The following is a 20,348-nucleotide window of genomic DNA, read 5'->3' as shown; positions in this document are numbered from 1 at the left end:
TGACAGGGTTACCATCTGGTTCTTTGCCTCCTCCCTGACTAAGGCCCTTCTCCCCTGATCACTCAGTTTAGATGGCCGGCCAGCTCTAGGAAGAGTCCTGATGGTTTCGAACTTCTTCCACTAACGGATGATGGAGGCCAGTATGCTCATTGGGACCTTCAAAGCAGCAGACATTTTTCTGTAACCTTCCCCAGATTTGTGCCTCAAGACAATCCTGTCTCGGAGGTCTACAGACAATTCCTTTGATTTCATGCTTGGTTTGTGATCTGACAAGAGCTGTCAACTGTGGGACCTTATATAGACAGGTGTGTGCCTTTCCAAATCCTGTCCAATTAACTGAATTTACCACAGGTTGACTCCAATTAAACATCTCAAGGATGATCAGGGGAAACAGGATGCACCTGAGTTCAATTTTGAGCTTCATGGCAAAGGCTGTGAATACTTATGTACATGTGCTTTCTCAACTTTTTTATTTTTAATAAATTTACAAAAATCTCAAGTAAACGTTTTTCACATTGTCATTATGGGGTGTTGTGTGTAGAATTCTGAGGAAAAAAATTAATTTAATCCATTTGGGAATAAGACTGTAACATAGCAAAATGTAGAAAAAGTGATGTGCTGTGAATACTTTCCGGATGCACTGTATGTATGGGGAAGATATTTATATGACAATGGCTATATATCTATGTACAAGTTAGCAGTAAACATTTCAGATGCAAGAGGGCAAGACCTCATTCAGACCAGATCACACCATGTGTAATTTGTGGGTTTTGTTCAGGTAATTGTATGTTCTTATCATCCTACTCAAGAAATGACAATGTAGTTGATCAATGAACTATAAAGGTATGATTTACGATTATGTCTGGGTGGAGTAGATAGATAGATAGATAGATAGATAGATAGTACTATTTTAAGGAGTACTTTTGTATTGCCTACAGTTTTGTCTTGATAGAGTAATATATTACTCTCCTTTCCCCTTTTGTATTATTAATATGTAGCCTTTGTCAGAATGCCACAAATCTTACAGACTTACCAATGTTTATAAGGTATTGTACCATATAACTTCTCCCCACCTTCCCTTCTATATTTATAAACTCAGGCAATTAAGTGTAGTAAAAGACAAGCAGGAGTTAAGTTACACTTTAAATCATGTTTTATTGATAATATTCATAAACAATAACAATATGCTAAGTACAAGTGAATACTAGCAACCATACAACCTGATAAATGCTGATGTGTAGTTTCAGGTGGCACACAAACTTGTTAGTTACTTAAAATGTCTCTAGTTAATTCCTCATTTTTGGTCAGCTTTCTTCAGAATATTCTACATACCTGTCCCAATATGGCTGCCGAGTTATGCTTCTCAGTTTGGTCTTTTTCAGTTCATTGTGTGTGAGATGCTCCTTCATCAGTTGGCAAGAGGCAGAGGGAGGGGTAAAGCAAGCAAATGTATAGATTCTGTGTTCAAACCTCACAGCCAATAGGGTGTCACGGCAGTTAATGGCTTCAGGCAACTTCAGACCAATGAGGCACACAATAACTTTCACACCTTCCCCCAAAACCAGTTGTTGAGGTGATGTTTGCCAGCTAAACAGTCTGGCTTTCCTGTGGGGGTTGACTGAGGGAGTCCTGCAGAGAATTGCTTGAAGAAAAGTGAGAGTCCTGCAGAAAATTACAAAGGACTGGTTCTTAATCATCAAACCAATGCTGTTCTTATCAATGATAGATGTTAGTGTTATACATTACAAATAAAGACATACAAAATATTTATCAACTTATATGCAAAATTTCACACCACAACACCTACCTTGAACTATAAGCACAAGGGTCTCCTGATTTACTATATACACTACAGTATTTATGGCTAAATGAAGTTGAGGTAGCCACTAGTCATAGTTTTTAGAGACCCATTCTCTTGCTCAGTAATGTTTGATCAGGGAAGATAACCTTTTTGCAGTTTACTTCTGCATGGTCACCTCATATGTAGTTATTCCATTAATGAGTTAGTGACCTGAAAAGCCAAAGTTACACAACATGAATTTTACCACTTCCTAGCAAATGAATACTTCATCCTTTAGGATATAACATTAATATAATAATTTTGCAAAATAATCATCCACCATTATCAAGTAGGCCTTTGTACTCCAGCTGTACTCCAGCAAAAGAGAAAATCTCCATCAGATGTACACCAGAAATTACCCCATATGTTTGGAGACAATTGATTGTAATTGTCCAGAAAGCATACCATATACTGTAGGTAAGTTTTGTTTTAGCATGTGATACAGTGACTTTACACATTTCTCCTCACTGTAGGCCACAATGTGACTTACAAGTTATTTGTAATGAAAATGGATACCCCATATCTACTTTACCTAAGTATGGGGGCACAAGTTAGATTGTTTTTTGGTTAATAACCCATGCATTCTAATTGTAATAAATAAACCAGTGCAATTTATAACAAAACATATGGGGTACAGAAGATGAATATGTAGTACCTGTGTATACAAACACAAAAGGTAACAAATAAAACAACACAAATTAATAAAGATTTGGGTGTTTGTCTTTCTCTTGTTAAGAGAGAAAAGTCTTACAAAGTATACATTTTTCACCCTTTGAATTCTTGGTCATGGAATTAAACTGTTGTAAATGCCAATTCAAGATTTTTGGTATGTTAGCTGGCAAAGAAAGTAACGTTTTGCAATGATCTTTTAGATTTAAATGCAGCAGCCAGTATTCTTTCACTCAGAGCCTGTATTTGTGTGAGGATGTGAACGTGTATTTGTGGCAGGCAGCACAGCATTCTGCATACTATACCAGCAACTGCATATTATAATGGAAAGACTTAATCTCATAATTCTTCTTGCAAAATCCATATGGGAAAACAAGAAGGATTGAGCACCACTCCTTCAGCAGTGAAAGCTGCAGCTACTCACAGTACAGCTGAATGCCTTTTTTAAAGATTTTCTGTAGCTGTTCCTCCCAATGGCAGTGCTGCCCTTTGTAAAATAAGCTATTCTCTGGTTCTGCATGTTCAATCCAGGCCAGGACACATTTCCTAACTGAACCTCAGACATGTCAGTGTAACTGTTTGAATACTTCTTCATACTTGATACTACTGTCTGCAAATGCTTCAGTCTAGTTACATAGTTTTTCCAGGCATCAGCAGGGATTAGAGAAAGTATTTGCTACATTCCGCTTGAACCTAATATAAATAACTGTCGTTAATAAATTCCTCAATGGTCAACACCAAGCCCTCCTCAGCAAACAAATATTTATTTAATAAATATATAATATTTTTCAGATAAATGAAAATAAATAGTATCTCGTATATACAAAATTGATTACATACATCAACTTGTGCCATTATGGACACATTATAAATTCCATTCACAATGTATATAAATAAGTTTGTAATTCCTGATAGAATCTAAAAAATGTGTTAATATAGAAAAAAAAGTTCTCATCAGTTTATTGTCATGGAAATACAACAACAAGATCTTTATAGAAAAGTTAGCATCCTTTTCAGAGCAACTCCATTCTAATTTTCATGACAGCACTGCCAAATACTTTTAAATGCTATTCTTTCTCTTCTTCATAAATAGCTGTATAAATTAATTCACAGAGAAAGACGTTTGTTGATTGTTGACAAATGAAACTGCTTCTCCTGAGGTATAACTTGTCCGTTATCTCTCTCTTTCTCTCTCTCTCTCACTCTCAGTATACAGTTCACCTTGGATTCACATCTTTTCCCCAATAGCACGATCAGATCCATGTGAGATGCATGCAGCATTAACCCAAATTAATATAGAAAATGAGAAATTGCTGTCTAGCTCAGCATTCAAAACCATTATCCACTTGAAGCTAATCAGGACATTTATGACAAGAAATGCCCAATGAAAGCACTTTCCATAACCTCAAACCTTACATATATGTAAAGAACAAATTGTTTTCCTCCTGTAATCCAGCAAGTACAGATACTGCAGTATTCAGTACTGTTCCACCAGACCTTTACACATTTGTTACCTTGCGCCATCCAATTGCTAATTCACATGCCATCACCTACTTGACCTGTGACTTCACTGTGTAAGCACATACTGATTTGCAGTGTCTTATCATTCTGCAGCTCAATTGCTTGTACTGCAGAAAAGTAAAACAAGCTTTTGCAGGGATTTTTGTACAGGCTGTGATAGAACCAGTAGCGTCAGTGAACCCCAAGCTAACAAATACGATCACAAAGAGTCCTGGGTTCAAATAATGAAAGATTTATTAACACTTTATTCCATAAAGTTGCACAAGCAAAAATGCATAAGTTTTCTCTCTCCACTATACCTCTCCTTTCACCACTGCACTGCTCTCCTTAAAGTTGTGTGTTGCTCCATGTCCTCCAGCTGTGAGTTGTCTGGATAAGGCAGTGTGGTCCTTTTTATTACGGACCTGGGAATACTTCTGGTGCCAAGATGATTGCCTGATGGAAGTACTTCCGGGTCACACGGAAGTCCTATAAATTGGGGAATGCATCTCCGTACAGTGCCCCCTTATGGCACCCATAGTGAGTACATCTTCCAGCATTCCCTGCTGTTTCCTGAATGGGTATCATCATGGAGGGCTACTGCGATGTAGCGACTTGGATCAATAGAGAGTATGGTGGGCTGTCCGACCATCTGTTCTGGCCATCTCTTCTGGGTCTGGTTCCTCTCTCTTCCCTGGTTGGGATGCCTGTCTGCCTTCAAGGAATCTCCCATCTGGGTAAGGAACCATTCCCTATTCTGGCTGCAATGCAGGTCCAGCCTGTGTGGAATCTATAAGGCTCAGTCATTAGAAAACGCTGTGGCAAAATCCCCATTAAGAATGATTTCCTGCTACAGGCATAATTTTGGTTGCAGTAGATTTTGGAAATGTTAGTAGAAGCAAGCTCTTTCATAGTGCTTTTCCTTTGCAAAAAACTATTCATTATATTTAGCAAACACACTCTAAGAGTTTTCTTAATGTTTGCTCAAAGTAAACGACAAGTTCATTTTCTCCATTCTAGCTTATATTTTTACAATTTCTACATGAGCCTCTCTTTCCAATGGAACTTAATCTGTACCAGTGGAAGCACTGATGACATGGTGTTCAACTTGCTAGTTACAGATTAAACAGAGTCTTTCTTTCTTTCTTTCTCAAAATTAAGAGGCCTTAGTGGTCTTCACCTATGTAATAACTTGTTATATTTATGTATTACCTGTTTATAAATTCATTTACACTGTGGTGGCCCCAGCACTCGAAGCATACTACATTAAATATGCTGAAATGTCTTTTTCTAGTGTTTTGTATAGCTTGCTTTTCTAGGTTTACTCTTTTAGAGTACTTACATTAGTACAGTGGGTACTGTTGCTGCTTTATAGTACCGTACTTTCTTGCTGATTCAGTCATTTCCTGCTGAGAATATAAGTGCTTCCCACAGGCCAAATGAATACTTTTTGACTAGTCATTTCCAAATATGTCCGTTATGACAGTATGTGTGTATTTGGTTGTAATCTGTAATAAAGTAGTGTTTGTTGCCACATGGATAAATTCTGTGACTCTAAACAGAAAAAGCACCAGGCACGAGTTATGCACCACTGGTGGAAGAGCATAGTCAGGCACATCCATACACACCCACACTGGGCTAATTTAAAGTCACAGAATAACCTAATAAATATGTATTACTCCTGTAGGAGAAAGGCTAGAGAATCCAGAGAAGAACCGTTTATCGGAGCTTGAAGAATGTGCCCACTTTGCACAGCCAGTACTATGACTGAGATTCCAAACAAAGATTTCAGGGCTGTGAAGTAGTATTAATAAATATTACAAACCAACCATTACATAAATTATGTAAAACATAAATATTTTGTAAAACTGCAGGTGTGTTTCCTTATGTAATGGTTACATTATGTATTTATAGCCCTTTCTCTTTTAAATTTCCACAATTTGTAGTTACAGTGGATGGCACAATGGCACAGTGCCATATAGATCTGCTTCCTGGATTTGAATTCTGTTCCTTTTCTATGGGTATGTTGATTTTTGTATGTTCTCCCTGCATCTGCATGGATTTGTCTCCTACATTCCCACTGACATACAGATTCGATTAATTGATAATTCTAAAGTGCCTTGTGTGAGTAGGCCTCTTGATAGACTGAAATATTGTTTGGTCCCTGTCTCTGTAGCCATTCTTGGCTCTATATAGGATTAAAAGGGTTAGAGAATGTTATGCTTTGTTACAGTATGTTAAGTATTTAAAATTGCCTTAGAAGGCAGGTGAAACAAATATTACATCCTGCAATGCAACATATTTTATTTTGTTCAGTTTGCTGTTATGTATCCTTCACTGTAGGCAAAGTACTAGCATTTAAGTGTTTTGTACATACCTAAGAGTTACTTTACAATTTGAAATTGAGCCTTAATGATCTTTAAGCTTGCTTGCTTTGAGTATACTGTATATGGTGCATGAAAATGTAGCCAACAAATCATGGAATACACTCTGACATGACCAGTGTGAAACAACTGTCTGTTGTGAGGGTCACCACATTGACTTACAAGGATTTTTCAGCACAATCTGTGGTGTTTGAAACAACCTCTGGGTTATGAAGAGAAGGTGTTCTTGGTTTAAGTTTATTACTTAGCAGTAGTAAACAACTTTTCTACCAATTTCTGAACTATGCATTTCACAGGAGCACTCATAACAGAAATGTGTACTATGAATCTCTTACATGTCGGTTTGAGGGAGGCTATATAAATGTACAGCACCACAACTGTGATAATTATGACATACTGTATCTTGCCTTCAGTATATACAAGTGACAGAACTAGTAAAACAAAGCAATATGTGCCCAGGGACTTCTTGACAATGTCTGCTGCTGCTAGTAAAACCAGGCTGAACTTCCTTACCATGCGTGGGGATGCTTTTTTGTTTGATACCCTTTAAACATGTTAACTAGTGCCAACAGGCCCCAAAGGCAACTTTATTTTCTTGAAGAAGACAACAGGAAAAAACAGAATATGAAAATAAAGACAAAAAGGTGCAGATGTGCTTAATCCTTTATTTGTGGCTTTTCAGTGTTCTTCAACTGTACATCAGTTTCTTTGACAATATTCTTTTTTCCAGTCTGCTAGCTCATCCTAAGTATTTAGACCAGGATCATCCAAACGTCAGTTGTTTTCATTAATTTATCATAGACAACCTTCCATTAAAGTGCATTCTTGTTTAGAGTGTTTGAGTTGTAAGTGTTACAGACAGACACATATAAAAAGAGCAATGTAAAAAAAATATTTTGGTATAGGCATAATCATTGATTACACAAGAAAAAATATTTTCTCAGTTGATAACTTTTTTTAGATTGTGTAAAATCTATTTTATGTATTTTATGATATTTTTTAGATTTCATTAATTGATTTAATTATCTAAAGTAATTAATGCTACTCTACATTAAAAACAGCAAATATGTTTACCAGCTAAGATTCAGCATGTAAGTGACATTGAGGTACAATAGTCTGTGTTGCAGCTTTACAGTTCCAAGGATCTGATTTTAAGTCCTAGGCTAAACATTACCTTAGTGTAGTTTCCAGGTACAGGTACATTCCTGCATGAGATTACTGCTGTTTTCTCCCACTTCTGAAAACCATGCAGGTTAGACTGATTAGTAATTCTATGTTAGTGCTTATGGGGCTGTGCATGTGTTTATGTATTAGACCAGACCTACTCAAATGGCGGCCCATGGGCCACATGTGGCCCAGGAGCAACCTCTGAGTGGCCCAGCCCGTGGTCCCGCCAGGGCTCCAGACTTCAACTAAAATGATCACAAATGCGACTAAAAATAGGTATGACTAATATCATTTCTACTTAGTTTGCCAGTGGTGAATTGTCTTTGAAACTTTAAAGTAGTATATTGTAACAGATGCAAAAGGCTTTTATATATTGTCACGCACGAGCGATTAGGAGGCCGCGGACTGATTCGAGAACACCTGGGAAAACATTCGCCGCCAGGGAATGGCGGGGTATTAACTTTCTCCCTCTGCTTCCTTATAGAAAAAGAGACCTTCCAGCACCATAGGCCTGGTTTGACCGCAGTGCGGTACTTCCGCCCTTCCTCCGCCATCTTGCCCTGACGTCATCCTTCCCATCCTTCCTTGCGGTCCTTCCCAGCTGTCCTTCACTTCCGGCTCCACCCCTATAAAATGGCCGCGACGCCAGGAGACGGCGTCGCTTTATGAACTGTTTAGTTTATATTTATGACCTTTTTCTTTGTGTGGAAGATTATCTGTACAATATACGGGGCCGGAAAACCCCAACCCTTATTGCTGTCTCCTCGGTCCTTTTACAACTGGCGTAGTCGGCAGGATACAGAGATCCCGAGATGACGGAGGGACAGGACCTCAACACTGTGCTACAAGCAATGAACGTCCAGCTCCAGGCGCTGCAGCAGGCGCAAGCCGCACCACCCGGGAGCTGGAGGCCACGAAGGCCAGGTTAGTAGAAGCCCAACGGGCGAGACCAGACTCGCCAGGCAGCCGCCTCCCTTTAGTCCCGATGGGCCCTTCGGAGGACGCCGACGCTACCTGGGCATGTTTGAGAGGACGGCCACCCGGAGCGAGTGGCAGCGGTCCGATTGGGCGTCCATCCTGGCGCCATATCTGAAGGGACCCGCGCTGCGGGCCTATTATGACCTCCCTGAGGAGGAGGCCGCTAATTACGACCTCCTCAAGCCCGAAATACTGGCCCGCTCACGGCATTAGCCGGCCAGCAGGCGGCGAATGGCGGAACTGGGTCTTTGACCCGAAAAGCCTGCTCGCGCCCAGGCGCTCGAGTTCTGGGGCAAGATGGGCGCTGGCTACGGCCAGAGGGACCCCAGGGCGGAAAGTGGTCGAGCAGGTGGCCTGTGAAGGCCTGGTCAATGCCATGCCCAGTTCCCTCGCCCAGCAGGTCCGGGGACACGCCTACCAAAACATGTCGGGCCTCCTAGACGTCCTGGAGCGTCAGCTGGCGGTCCTCCGACTTGGGGGGTCAGAAAAGCCTGCTCGCGGGAACCGGCAGGGACGGGCGGCCACCCCCGAGCCCTCTCGACGCTGCAGAAGCGCCACCCAGAGCCAGAGAGAAGCCGGGACGCCGCGCTGTTTCAAGTGTGGCGAGACCGCCACCTGCTACCAACCTGCCCCACAACATCGCCCGGAGCCTATGGACTGTACCTGGACGCCGCCGGAGAGGTATTGTATCCCGCCGCATCCCTTGGCGAGTCCAACACGGGAGTGGTGTTGCTAAATGGGCACGCCGTGGTAGCTTTGTTTGATTCCGCAGCAACATTACCATTGTCGCTCGCCGCTTTGTCTTACCGCAACAGTGGTTAAACCAGCGCTTGTTGGTCACTTGTGTGCATGGGGGACTAGGTCCTATCGTTCCGCCACTGTTATGTCACCTGGAAGGGGAACCAACCCAAATGACGGTCGCTGTGTTACCTGACCCCCTTCCCAGTGATTTTGGGACAAGACTGGTCTAAAAGAATCAGCGGTAAGCCATTCGCGCTCCGGGGCCATGTTGGATCTAGTGATGAGGGGAAAAGGCACCCCTCCCGCGGCCTCCACGCCGTGCACAAGAGCAGGCCCTAGCGGCGCTGGTGTTTCCGGGGACTTTTCCCTGGCCTCTGACCTTGACCCGGAAGACTCCGCCGGGGAAGGGACTAGCCAGGAACTCTTCCCAGGCCCAGGCCACAAGACCCTCTCGGCGCCTGGACCATCAGTTTCGTCCACGCCGCCTCCTTTAAGAGGGAACAGTGGAATGATGATTCCCTGCGCTTTGCCGGAATGCGTTGTTCTGCCTAACAGCTCACAGCGGACGGTTCCACACCGCGAACCCTTCTTTGTCCTCAAAATGATCTGTTGTACCGGTGGCTACCCATGAGGGCGAGGTGCGGAAGTTGTTGCTAATTCCGCGTACCTTCCGGCGGGAGATATGCGAGTTGGCCCACGCTCACCTCCTAGGCCCACCTCGGGCCGAAAAACGCTGGAGAGAATTAAGCTCCGGTTTTACTGGCCTGGGATCAATGAGGAGGTCCGGCGTTTCTGTCAATCCTGTCCGGAGTGCCAGACCCGCCAGATTCCTAGGAGGGACCGTGCTCCTCTAGTCCCTATACCCCTAGTTGACATCCCTTTGAAAGAATAGGGGTCGATCTGGTGGGACCCTGGAGCCCTCAACCCGTGGCCACAGATATATTCTAGTCATGGTGGACTATGCCACCCGGTACCCAGAGGCGGGTCCCCTGCGCCCGCTAATACTAAAAGCATCGCACGGGAACTGGTTAATTTGTTTTCACGCGTGGGCATACCCAAGGAGGTCCTCACGGACCAGGGTACGCCCTTTACATCGGATACGTTCAGGGAGGTAGCCAAATTACTGCAGATAAAGCACCTGAAAGCGTCTGTCTATCACCCGCAAACTGACGGGCTGGTGGAACGCTTTAACCAGACGCTTAAGCAGATGCTTCGCAAGGTAGTCAGCGCGGACGGCAGGAACTGGGACCAGCTCCTCCCGCTCGTGCTTTTGCTTACCGGGAGGTACCCCAGGCCTCTACTGGCTTCTCCCCATTTGAATTGTTATATGGTCGACAACCCCGGGGAATCCTCGACATCCTAAAAGAAGGCTGGGAGGCCGAGGCCCTTCCTTCCTCTAACATTTTGGAGTACATAGCGCAACTGCGCGACCGACTCACAAAGATCAGGCCCCTCCTAAAAGAGCACGTGACTCGTGCGCAAGCAGCGCAGGCCCGGTGTTACAACCGCAACTCCGTCCTCAGGGAGTTCCGCCGGGGGACCGAAGTTATGGTGCTCGCCCCGACCTCCCACTTTCGAAGCTGCTCGCTCACTGGCAAGGGCCTTACGAGGTTAAGGAGAGAAAGGACTGCGTCGACTATTTGGTGAAACAGCCCAATCGTCGACCGAGCGAGAGGATCTATCATGTCAACCTGTTAAAGCCCTGGAGAGATAGAGAGGAGCTTCCCAGCTCCCATAGGTCGCTCTCCCTTTCACGAGCACAACTGCCCTTAACCTCGGAAGAGCTGACCCCAAGCAGCGGCAGGAGTTAACCCAGACCCTCCGTGCCATCCCCGAGGTGGTGAGCGAGTCACCCGGCCGGACCTCGCTGATTGCCCACGATATAATCACGGACCCCGGTGTAATCGTCCGGGAGAGGCCCTACAGACTCCCGGAGGCAAAACGTGCAGAGGTCGAACTGGAGGTGAAACGTATGTTGGACATGGACATAATTGAAGAGAGCCATAGTCCCTGGTCCAGCCCTATTGTCCTCGTCTCCAAGCCAGACGGCTCCTGGAGGTTCTGTAACGACTTTAGACGTCTGAATCAGATCTCCAAGTTCGATGCCTACCCCATGCCCCGCATTGACGACCTCCTTGAGCGGCTGGGTACGGCTCGATATTTGACTACCCTGGACATGACAAAAGGGTATTGGCAAATTCCCTTAACGGCATCCGCAAAGGAAAAAACGGCCTTTAGCACCCCTAGCGGGCACTGGCAGTACAAGGTCCTCCCATTTGGGCTGCACGGGGCCCCGGCGACCTTCCAACGTCTGGTAGACAGAGTGCTGAAGCCCCATCAGTCCTATAGTGCCGCCTACCTGGATGGCGTTGTCATCTATTCCGCACCTGGGAGGAGCATCTATTGCAGGTCGCCGCTGTCCTCCGAACACTGGCTAAAGCCGGCCTCCGCATAAACCCCCGAAAGTGTTTTTTTGGATTAAAGGAGGCCAAATATTTAGGCTACCTCGTGGGACAAGGACAGGTGCGGCCACAGGGCTCCAAAGTTAAAGACATCTTAGAATGGCCCCGTCCGAATACCAAGAAACAGGTGCAGGCTTTCTTGGGGCTTGCGGTTACTACCGCCGGTTTGTTCCCCGCTTCTCCGAAAGAGCAGCACCCTTGACTAACCTGACAAAAAAGGGCGCTCCCCTCGGCGTGGTGTGGACCGACAAGGCAGAACACGCGTTCAGTGACCTAAAGAAGGCCCTAACGTCGGCACCTGTGTTACGGACGCCCGATTTTGGGCTCCCGTTTATTCTCCAGACCGACGCTTCGGACACAGGCCTGGGCGCCGTGCTGAGCCAAAGCGTCGATGGTGTCGAGCACCCTGTGATGTACCTTAGCCGGAAACTGATGGACCGGGAGACCCGGTATGCGGCGGTGGAGAGGGAGGCCTTGGCCATTAAGTGGGCAGTGACCCACCTCCGTACTACCTGCTGGGTCGCGAATTCGCTCTGGTGACTGATCACGCTGCACTTCAGTGGATGTCCCTGCACAAAGAGTCGAATCCGCGAGTCACTAGGTGGTTTCTTGACTTGCAGCCGTATAAGTTCACTGTCACTTATCGGCGGGCACCCTTCAAGCCAATGCCGATGCTCTGTCTCGTATTCCCGACCTCTCGGTTAGGTCCGCCCGACCTGACGGTCCTGGGCTAAGGGGGGGATCGTGTCACGCGCGGCGATTAGGAGGCCGCGGACTGATTCGAGAACACCTGGGAAAACATTCGCCGCCAGGGAATGGCGGGGTATTAACTTTCTCCCTCTGCTTCCTTATAGAAAAAGAGACCTTCCAGCACCATAGGCCTGGTTTGACCGCAGTGCGGTACTTCCGCCCTTCCTCCGCCATCTTGCCCTGACGTCATCCTTCCCATCCTCCCTTGCGGTCCTTCCCAGCTGTCCTTCACTTCCGCTCCACCCCTATAAAATGGCCGCGACGCCAGGAGACGGCGTTGCGTTATGAACTGTTTAGTTTATATTTATGACCTTTTTCTTTGTGTGGAAGATTATCTGTACAATATACGGGGCGGAAAACCCCAACCCTTATTGCTGTCTCCTCGGTCCTTTTACATATATATATATATATATATATATATATATATATATATATATATATATATATATATATATATATATATATATATATATATATATATATATATATATATATATATATATATATATATATATATATATATATATATATATATATATATAGTTGAGCGTATGTGCCGTTAACATATGTGTCGGTACGGGCTCCCCTAGCATATCCCTGAGCTGCATGAAGGTTGTTTTATATCCCGCGCTGGGTATGAGGGAGTCGTGGTGAAAATGACACTAGAGTTGTAGATGCATGTGGGAAAATATTTCTAAGTACACAGCGCTGCTGAGGGGATGGCTGAATTTCAATGAGAGGCTGGATATGATGCAACCAGTCATCAAAACAAAAGGTAAGCATGTAAAACATTTAAAATTCCTCTGCCCATCATATAGGTCCTCTGCTACGAAGATATCTTTGCCCCGTGGAATTCAGTTGTCCCTTCTGACTTTGTGCAGGCACACTAAGGTGTGATTGTCACTGATCTCCTTGTGTTTGTGCATCTTTGCATGCTATTTGTCTTTTGATTTAACGCATACTCCATGCAAAATACCGGCCTGTCCGTCAGTAAACATGTGCGAGCAGTTGCCTGCCCATTGTTTCGTCATACACAACGATGAGATGAAGTCTGCATTTTAAGGTTGAAAGTGTATTATTGTCATTTTACCAGGGTGCGTAGTGATCGACAGCAGACAGTAAACGTTGTTAAAATGGTACTGAAAAATTTTGTTAGTTATTACTTCAGTTGTTTTGGCGTGTGCAGATTATGTTCTGTTACTAATAAATTCTTCAACGGGAACTCGTCAACAAAGAAACCTGGAAAATGATTTAGTAAAAATAATAATCGTAATAATTATAATTAATGATTAATTACTTGACATCCAACAACTCTGTACAAAGACATCTATACTAATAAAAGGCAAAGCCCTCACTCACTCACTCACTTATCACTAATTCTCCAACTTCCCGTGTAGGTAGAAGGCTGAAATTTGGCAGGCTCATTCCTTACAGCTTACTTAAAACAGTTAAGCAGGTTTCATTTCGAAATTCTACGCGTAACGGTCATAACGGTTGACAACGTTCACCATGTTGAACTTTCTTATTTATGGCCCCATCTTCACGAAATTTGGTAGGTGGCTTCCCTGCGCTAACCAAAACTGATGTACGTACTTATTTCAGTGGTATGATGCCACTGTTGGTCGCCATATTGAAGTTTCCAATGTCACTAATTCTCCAACTTCCCGTGTAGGTAGAAGGCTGAAATTTGGCAGGCTCATTCCTTACAGCTTACTTACAAAGGTTAAGCAGGTTTCATTTCGAAATTCTACGCATAACGGTCATAACGGTCGACAACGTATGCCATGTTGAACTTTCTTTTTTATGGTCCCATCTTCACGAAATTTGGTAGGCGGCTTCCCTGCGCTAACCGAAACCAATGTACGTACTTATTTCGGTGATATGATGCCACTGTCGGCCGCCATATTGAACTTTTCAATGGTCTTTGTTACTTATGGGCCCATCTTCAAGTAATTTGGTACGCGGGTTCCCAACGCTAACTGTATCCTACTTACGTACATATATACGTCCATAGCCTGCAGCTCGGTCACCGTGTGAGGCGGCGTTGGGTCCCCCATCCCAACGCCTCCCACGTTGTTGGCTGCCTGCCTATATAAGGCCGTCCGTTGCTCCAGTCTCTACATTCTCTTCCTTGCTTCGCCACGGGATTCACGTCTCCCTGCTGATAGCTACAGCCTTTTTATTTAATCCACGGCTTCTCCGCTGTTTTATTGTTCATTTATTACGATTATAGTTATTGTGTAGGTGTTTTAGACTTACTTTACATTGCTCAGGTACACATTTCCTTTATCATTCCAACCGTACCCCCATTAACATGTCTATCGAGGTGATCACCATCGATCAAAGAACTGTCACTTACCGAGTGGTTTCCATGCCCGGAGATGGCACCTACCTTTTCCATTCTCTTTGTTACATATTGCACAGCTATATCAGGCTCACTCTTGATATCCGGAGGAACATTGTGTTTTATGTATTGAATGACGGGGACAGGTTCAAGGTGTGGTGATGATGGTACAGGAGATAATTATACAACACAGGAGCACTAGAAAAGTGAAATGCTTAAGCCCTTCACCTATGGTTCTGCACGTAAGTTGATGGCTGCCGCTGAATTGTTCGATTGCCGCTTTCAAGTGTACCGAAATGGCCAAATATTTTACACCTTTCGACAACCGCCAATGCCTCTTAAACATCTTAGATTCACAGGTGACGATTTCAGTAGTGGACACTTTGATGTTTATGAATGTTTAAACACTCAAAAGCTGGATGTGAAGTTATCGATGAAACCGGATGTATACTTACAACGCTTGACAGATGCCGAATGTCTCTTCAACACAAGTCCTACAAATACTGTCGTAATTGAAACAAACCATGAAACTCAAACCGATTATGACAGCAGCAATCCAAGCTGTGAGATTTGAAACAAGATTACTGTTCACATGGCCAACTGTACGTTGCATGCTCAAGAGTAAGCTCAGCGCACAGCTTGGTCATATTACAACCGGAGGGCCGAACTCACAATGTGGTATACAAAGAGATCCTTAACAAATAATTATTGGTATATTTTCCCTCGGTTTAAAAAGGTTTAATTTTCTTCTTAATAAAATTTTTAAGGCAGTACTTCGCCGCTGCAAAGTGCAGGTATTTTGCTAGTTTTAAAATAAATTTACTAATCCACTTTCACTCCATACGTGCAGCCTCTGAAGAAAAAAAAAATTCAGCAGGAAAGGCATTGTGGAACTCAAATTTAACCTCTGTCATATCAGTGATTAGAAACGTGTGAATAAAATAAAATGAAAAAAAAAAAAAAATGTGAGCAAAATGTTTGTTTTGTTTATTTCAAAAGTGGGGAAAAAAGTATTGCTACTACTTCAGATTCTGTTCAGTTATAGCTTTTTGTTGTTTTTTTAATACATTTTTTATGTGCCTGTGTCAGATTTTTAAAAGGGAAGCAATGAATAAACATTACTTGTTTTTAAATAAATTAATTTCTGTAAAAATTTTTAATTTGTCATTACCTGCTGGCTTACCGCCTGCTGAAAATGTCTGGCCCAGCTAAATTTCTTGGTGTGAGAATCTGGCACAATTGAAATTGTAATTGAATTGCCCTGTATTAGACTGACAACTTGTTCAAGGCCATGAGGAGATTAGGTTTCTCTCTTGACACTTTTACACATGGGTGTTGAAAGCGGATGAGTAGACATCCCTCAGCATCTTACTTTTTGCTATGTATATAAAGGTAAAATTCCAAACACCTATCTGAATATTTGTTCTCTAGAAGTGTATTCCAGGTAAAGTAAGGGGTAATGAAATTACCCTGTTTAATGTAACTTGTTTGTATATTTGCAGGCAACTGTTCATAAATTACAGTCAGAGGGTGTTCAACTTAATGACAAGCCTGTTCCACCAGAAGATAAAAGAAAGCACTCTGTGGGATTTGTTATGACTAATCCGGCAAATGACCCAATGTGGATAGTTTACAGGTTGTTAATTAAATTGATTTTATGTAATGTATACTTTATATGTAGATATGGTTTAAGTCAATGTTTACTTTGTATAGCATCTCAGAATAAGCACAATCACAATACTTACAGAGCAATGTAATTTAACAAGGTAGTCTACCAAGTAATTGAAATATACTGCAAAAGAAATCACTAGTAAATAGGTAAGTGAAAAATGAATAACTGTAAATGTAAGAGAAAAGGTGAGTCTTTAGGCAATTGCAATATTATGGCAGAGATCCACAGATTAGGATACCTAAAATGAATGATTCTTGGCGAACAGTTGTGTGGCAAAGATTTAGACCGGAAGAAATTATTGTCATGATGCATCATAACTTTTATAGCATAAGCAGTGATAACTGGTAATCTGAGGCATATGGATTTTACTGTTTGTAAATCATCTCTGCTTAACAATCTTTAAATATAACATCATATTATAAAAGCAAATTAGATTGTCATTACAAGTATGTCACATTCTAACTGTATGAGTAAAAAAAATGTGAAATGTTCATTTTAACTTTTTTGTGAAGAGAGTCACCATGAAAGACACTTTATAAAGTTATATTTGATTGAATAATTTTGGAACTGATTTCAGTGATAAATAAATGCCTGTCACATTGTCAATCAGCTTGTCTGTTTTAAAGGAGATGGTAAATATGGCTGAAAAATATTAAAAATTATAACCTGCTCTAAAAGTTTCCTTTGGAGATGTAGAAACATGCCTTTACTTTAGCTAAAACTGTGATATGGCATATGAGTTATCAGAGTGTAGGAGATCAGTTGAAGATTCAGATGTTTTATACATGATGAAAAAATTTTTTTTTGTTTGAAAAAAACTAACAAATATGATGAATTTTAAGTGTCTTCTCTTTGTTTTCACTGTTTATTGAAGTAGGGTATTCTTTTATTATTGTCTCAACTTAAACAGAAAGTCATTAAGGCTTTTTCATCCATCCATTATCCAACCTGCTATATCCTAATTACAGGGCACGGGGGTCTGCTGGAGCCAATCCCAGCCAACACAGGGTGCAAGGCAGGAAACAAACTCCAGGCAGGCCGCCAGCTCGCCACAGGGAGCGCACGCACACACACACACACACACACACACACACACACGGCACAAACTAGGGACAATTTAGACTTGCCAGTGCACCTAACCTGCATGTCTTTGGACTGTGGGAGGAAACCGGAGCACCCGGAGGAAACCCACGCAGACACGGGGAGAACATGCAAACTCCACGCAGGGAGGACCTGGGCATCGAGCCCATGTCTCCTAACTGCGAGACAGCAGCGCTACCCACTTCGCCACCGTGCCGCCCTTAAGGCTTCTTTTAAGCCAAAAATAAAAGAGGCTACTTCTGGTTCCAATTCACAGAGTAGTAAACCGAGGAGAAAAAAAAGAAAAAAAAAAGGCCTCACATAAATCACCTTGTTGGGGAGTCCTGTCTCTTTCTGTGACCAATGAAAAACTGCTTTTAGGTTTCAAGCTTGATTCTTATTGATTTGGTCCAGGAATCAGTGCCTGGAAGAAAGAATTCTATTGACTTCCCCTTGGACATATATGGGTATTTACGACTCACAATGACTTATTGTGTACAGTGTAGCAGAAATCTTTAACTTTCCTGCAAAAAAAGCCTGATGAGCAGTTTTGTCCAAGCAGGTGGACCAAATTCTGACTAAATAAGGAATTTATTACTGATTTGCTGTAATGATTTTAATGTGAATCATAGGCAACCAAGTGTCCTCACACACTTTGTGCAAACATGCCTGTGAAAAATATATAATTCACAGCTACATTAAATTTGTATGAAACCTTGTCCTGCACTCACTAATTACTTAATATCTCTGATTTTGTTAATGAGAAATATTGTAAGATGGGTATACAATTCTTATGTCTGCTCATCATATTTGTGCAGAAATGTATTCAAATTTTATTTATAATTTAGAGATTGGATATCAAGATTGTCAGACTATGCAACAGAAAATTTTTTACGAGCAGCAGAGCTGGGAGTTGAATTAAATGAAGCTTGGATTGTTTGCAATGCTGCTGTTTACATTTGGAACTACAACATCCATTTGATTAAATCTGGACGGCAAAGGGAGCTCGTCGAGACATTTCAAAAAATACTTTCAGCATTCAAGAAAACTGGTCACTGTGGGTAAGAATATGTAATCATTTTATAATAAGATTTTATTTATTAGTTTTATTTATCTGAAATGATACTTTAACAGTGTGGTGCCTTGTTGTTCTGCTTAGCAGTGATGTCACACGTGGCTGCCATAATATGCTCACATGAGCCATTTAATATAATGTTTATAAAAAGATGGAAACAATTTATATCAAATGTTTATTAAACATGTGCTCAGAAACCAGTACTAAACAATTAGTGCCTTATCCATATGAATCTGTTGGTCTACATTCCTGTATAATGAAAGTGAATAATTTCAATTAAAGGCTAATATACTATATATACATTTTTTTCTTCAGTGAAACAGTACTTGTAATGATGCTGTGCAATGTAGTAGCACAAGGACTAATGGCACCTTGGCTTCCACACACTTCAAAGGAAAGTTTTGAATCAAGGGAGCATGAAAAGAGATCGTCAGGAAAGACCTCAGCTGAGAAAAGTAGCAAAAGCTCTACAAGAAGTAATGAGAAGATTGGTAGCAATCAAGGGTTTTCTGTGGATCCAAGTGGTCAGTCAGACTTGAAGAAAGCATTAGAGGTAAGAAAAAAATTTGACTCACCCACTACAGTGAATATAAGACAATTTGTTTGAGCATTTTTTCATAAAACAATTTACCTTAAGTATATTTATTACTTTCTAAGAAAACTATTTCTGACTAAATGATACATAAATAATTCATATACTTTGAAGTGTTTATATTACCATGAATTGTTCTAATATTGTTTTTTACATTGCAGGTTTGTGAATTTGCATTAGGTATAGCAAATGGCATTGCATCACCGGATTCAGTTCCTGTTGCTGTGGTTAAACAAATTGTTATGACTTGGGTGAAAATAAAGCAGCTTCTACAGCAAAATATAGTATTAAAACTTGAATCTGATGATGAGGTAAGTGCTAGAGGCAGTAACCAAACTTGGTTAATGTTTCTTATTTTTTCACATCTACAGTCATATGAAAAAGTTTGGGAACCCCTCTTAATTCTTTGGACTTTTGTTTACCATTGGCTGAGCTTTGAAAGTAGCAACTTCCTTTTAATATATGACATGCCTTATGGAAACAGTAGTATTTCAGCAGTGACATTAAGTTTATTGGATTAACAGAAAATATGCAATATGCATCATACCAAAATTAGACAGGAACATAAATTTGGGCACCCCAACAGAAATATTACATCAGTACTTAGTTGAGCCTCCTTTTGCAAATATAACAGCCTCTAGATGCCTCCTATAGCCTTTGATGAGTGTCTGGATTCTGGATGGGGGTATTTTTGACCATTCTTCCATACAAAATCTCTCCAGTTCAGTTAAATTTGGTGGCTGCCGAGCATGGACAGCCTGCTTCAAATCATCCCATAGATTTTCTATGATATTCAAGTCAGGTGACTGTGACGGCCATTCCAGAACATTGTACTTTTCCCTCTGCATGTATGCATTTGTAGATTTCGAACTGTGTTTTGGGTCATTGTCTTGTTGGAATATCCAACCTCTGCGTAACTTCAACTTTGTGACTGATGCTTGAACATTATCCTGAAGAATTTGTTGATATTGGGTTGAATTCATCCAACCTTCGACTTTAACAAGGGCCCCAGTCCCTGAACTAGCCACACAGCCCCACAGCATGATGGAACCTCCACCAAATTTGACAGTAGGTAGCAGGTGTTTTTCTTGGAA

The 20,348-nt window shown here is 42.1% G+C and overlaps 1 protein-coding gene across 1 annotated transcript in view; it reads left to right on the top strand.

The window, feature by feature from the left end:
* LOC120540101 (cilia- and flagella-associated protein 46) overlaps positions 1 to 20,348 on the top strand; it is a 248,788-nt gene that overhangs the window by 71,499 nt on the left and 156,941 nt on the right. The window contains exons 17-20 of the mRNA XM_039770591.1: positions 16,338 to 16,471; positions 18,436 to 18,648; positions 18,978 to 19,215; positions 19,416 to 19,565. Coding sequence (XP_039626525.1) covers positions 16,338 to 16,471; positions 18,436 to 18,648; positions 18,978 to 19,215; positions 19,416 to 19,565 — 735 coding nt within the window. The remainder of the gene's footprint in view (positions 1 to 16,337; positions 16,472 to 18,435; positions 18,649 to 18,977; positions 19,216 to 19,415; positions 19,566 to 20,348) is intronic.

This window comes from Polypterus senegalus, chromosome 1 (assembly GCF_016835505.1).
Source record: "Polypterus senegalus isolate Bchr_013 chromosome 1, ASM1683550v1, whole genome shotgun sequence".
Taxonomy (NCBI): Eukaryota; Metazoa; Chordata; class Cladistia; order Polypteriformes; family Polypteridae; genus Polypterus; species Polypterus senegalus.
Note: the sequence above shows the minus strand (reverse complement) of the source record. Positions and strands in the feature narration are given on the sequence as shown.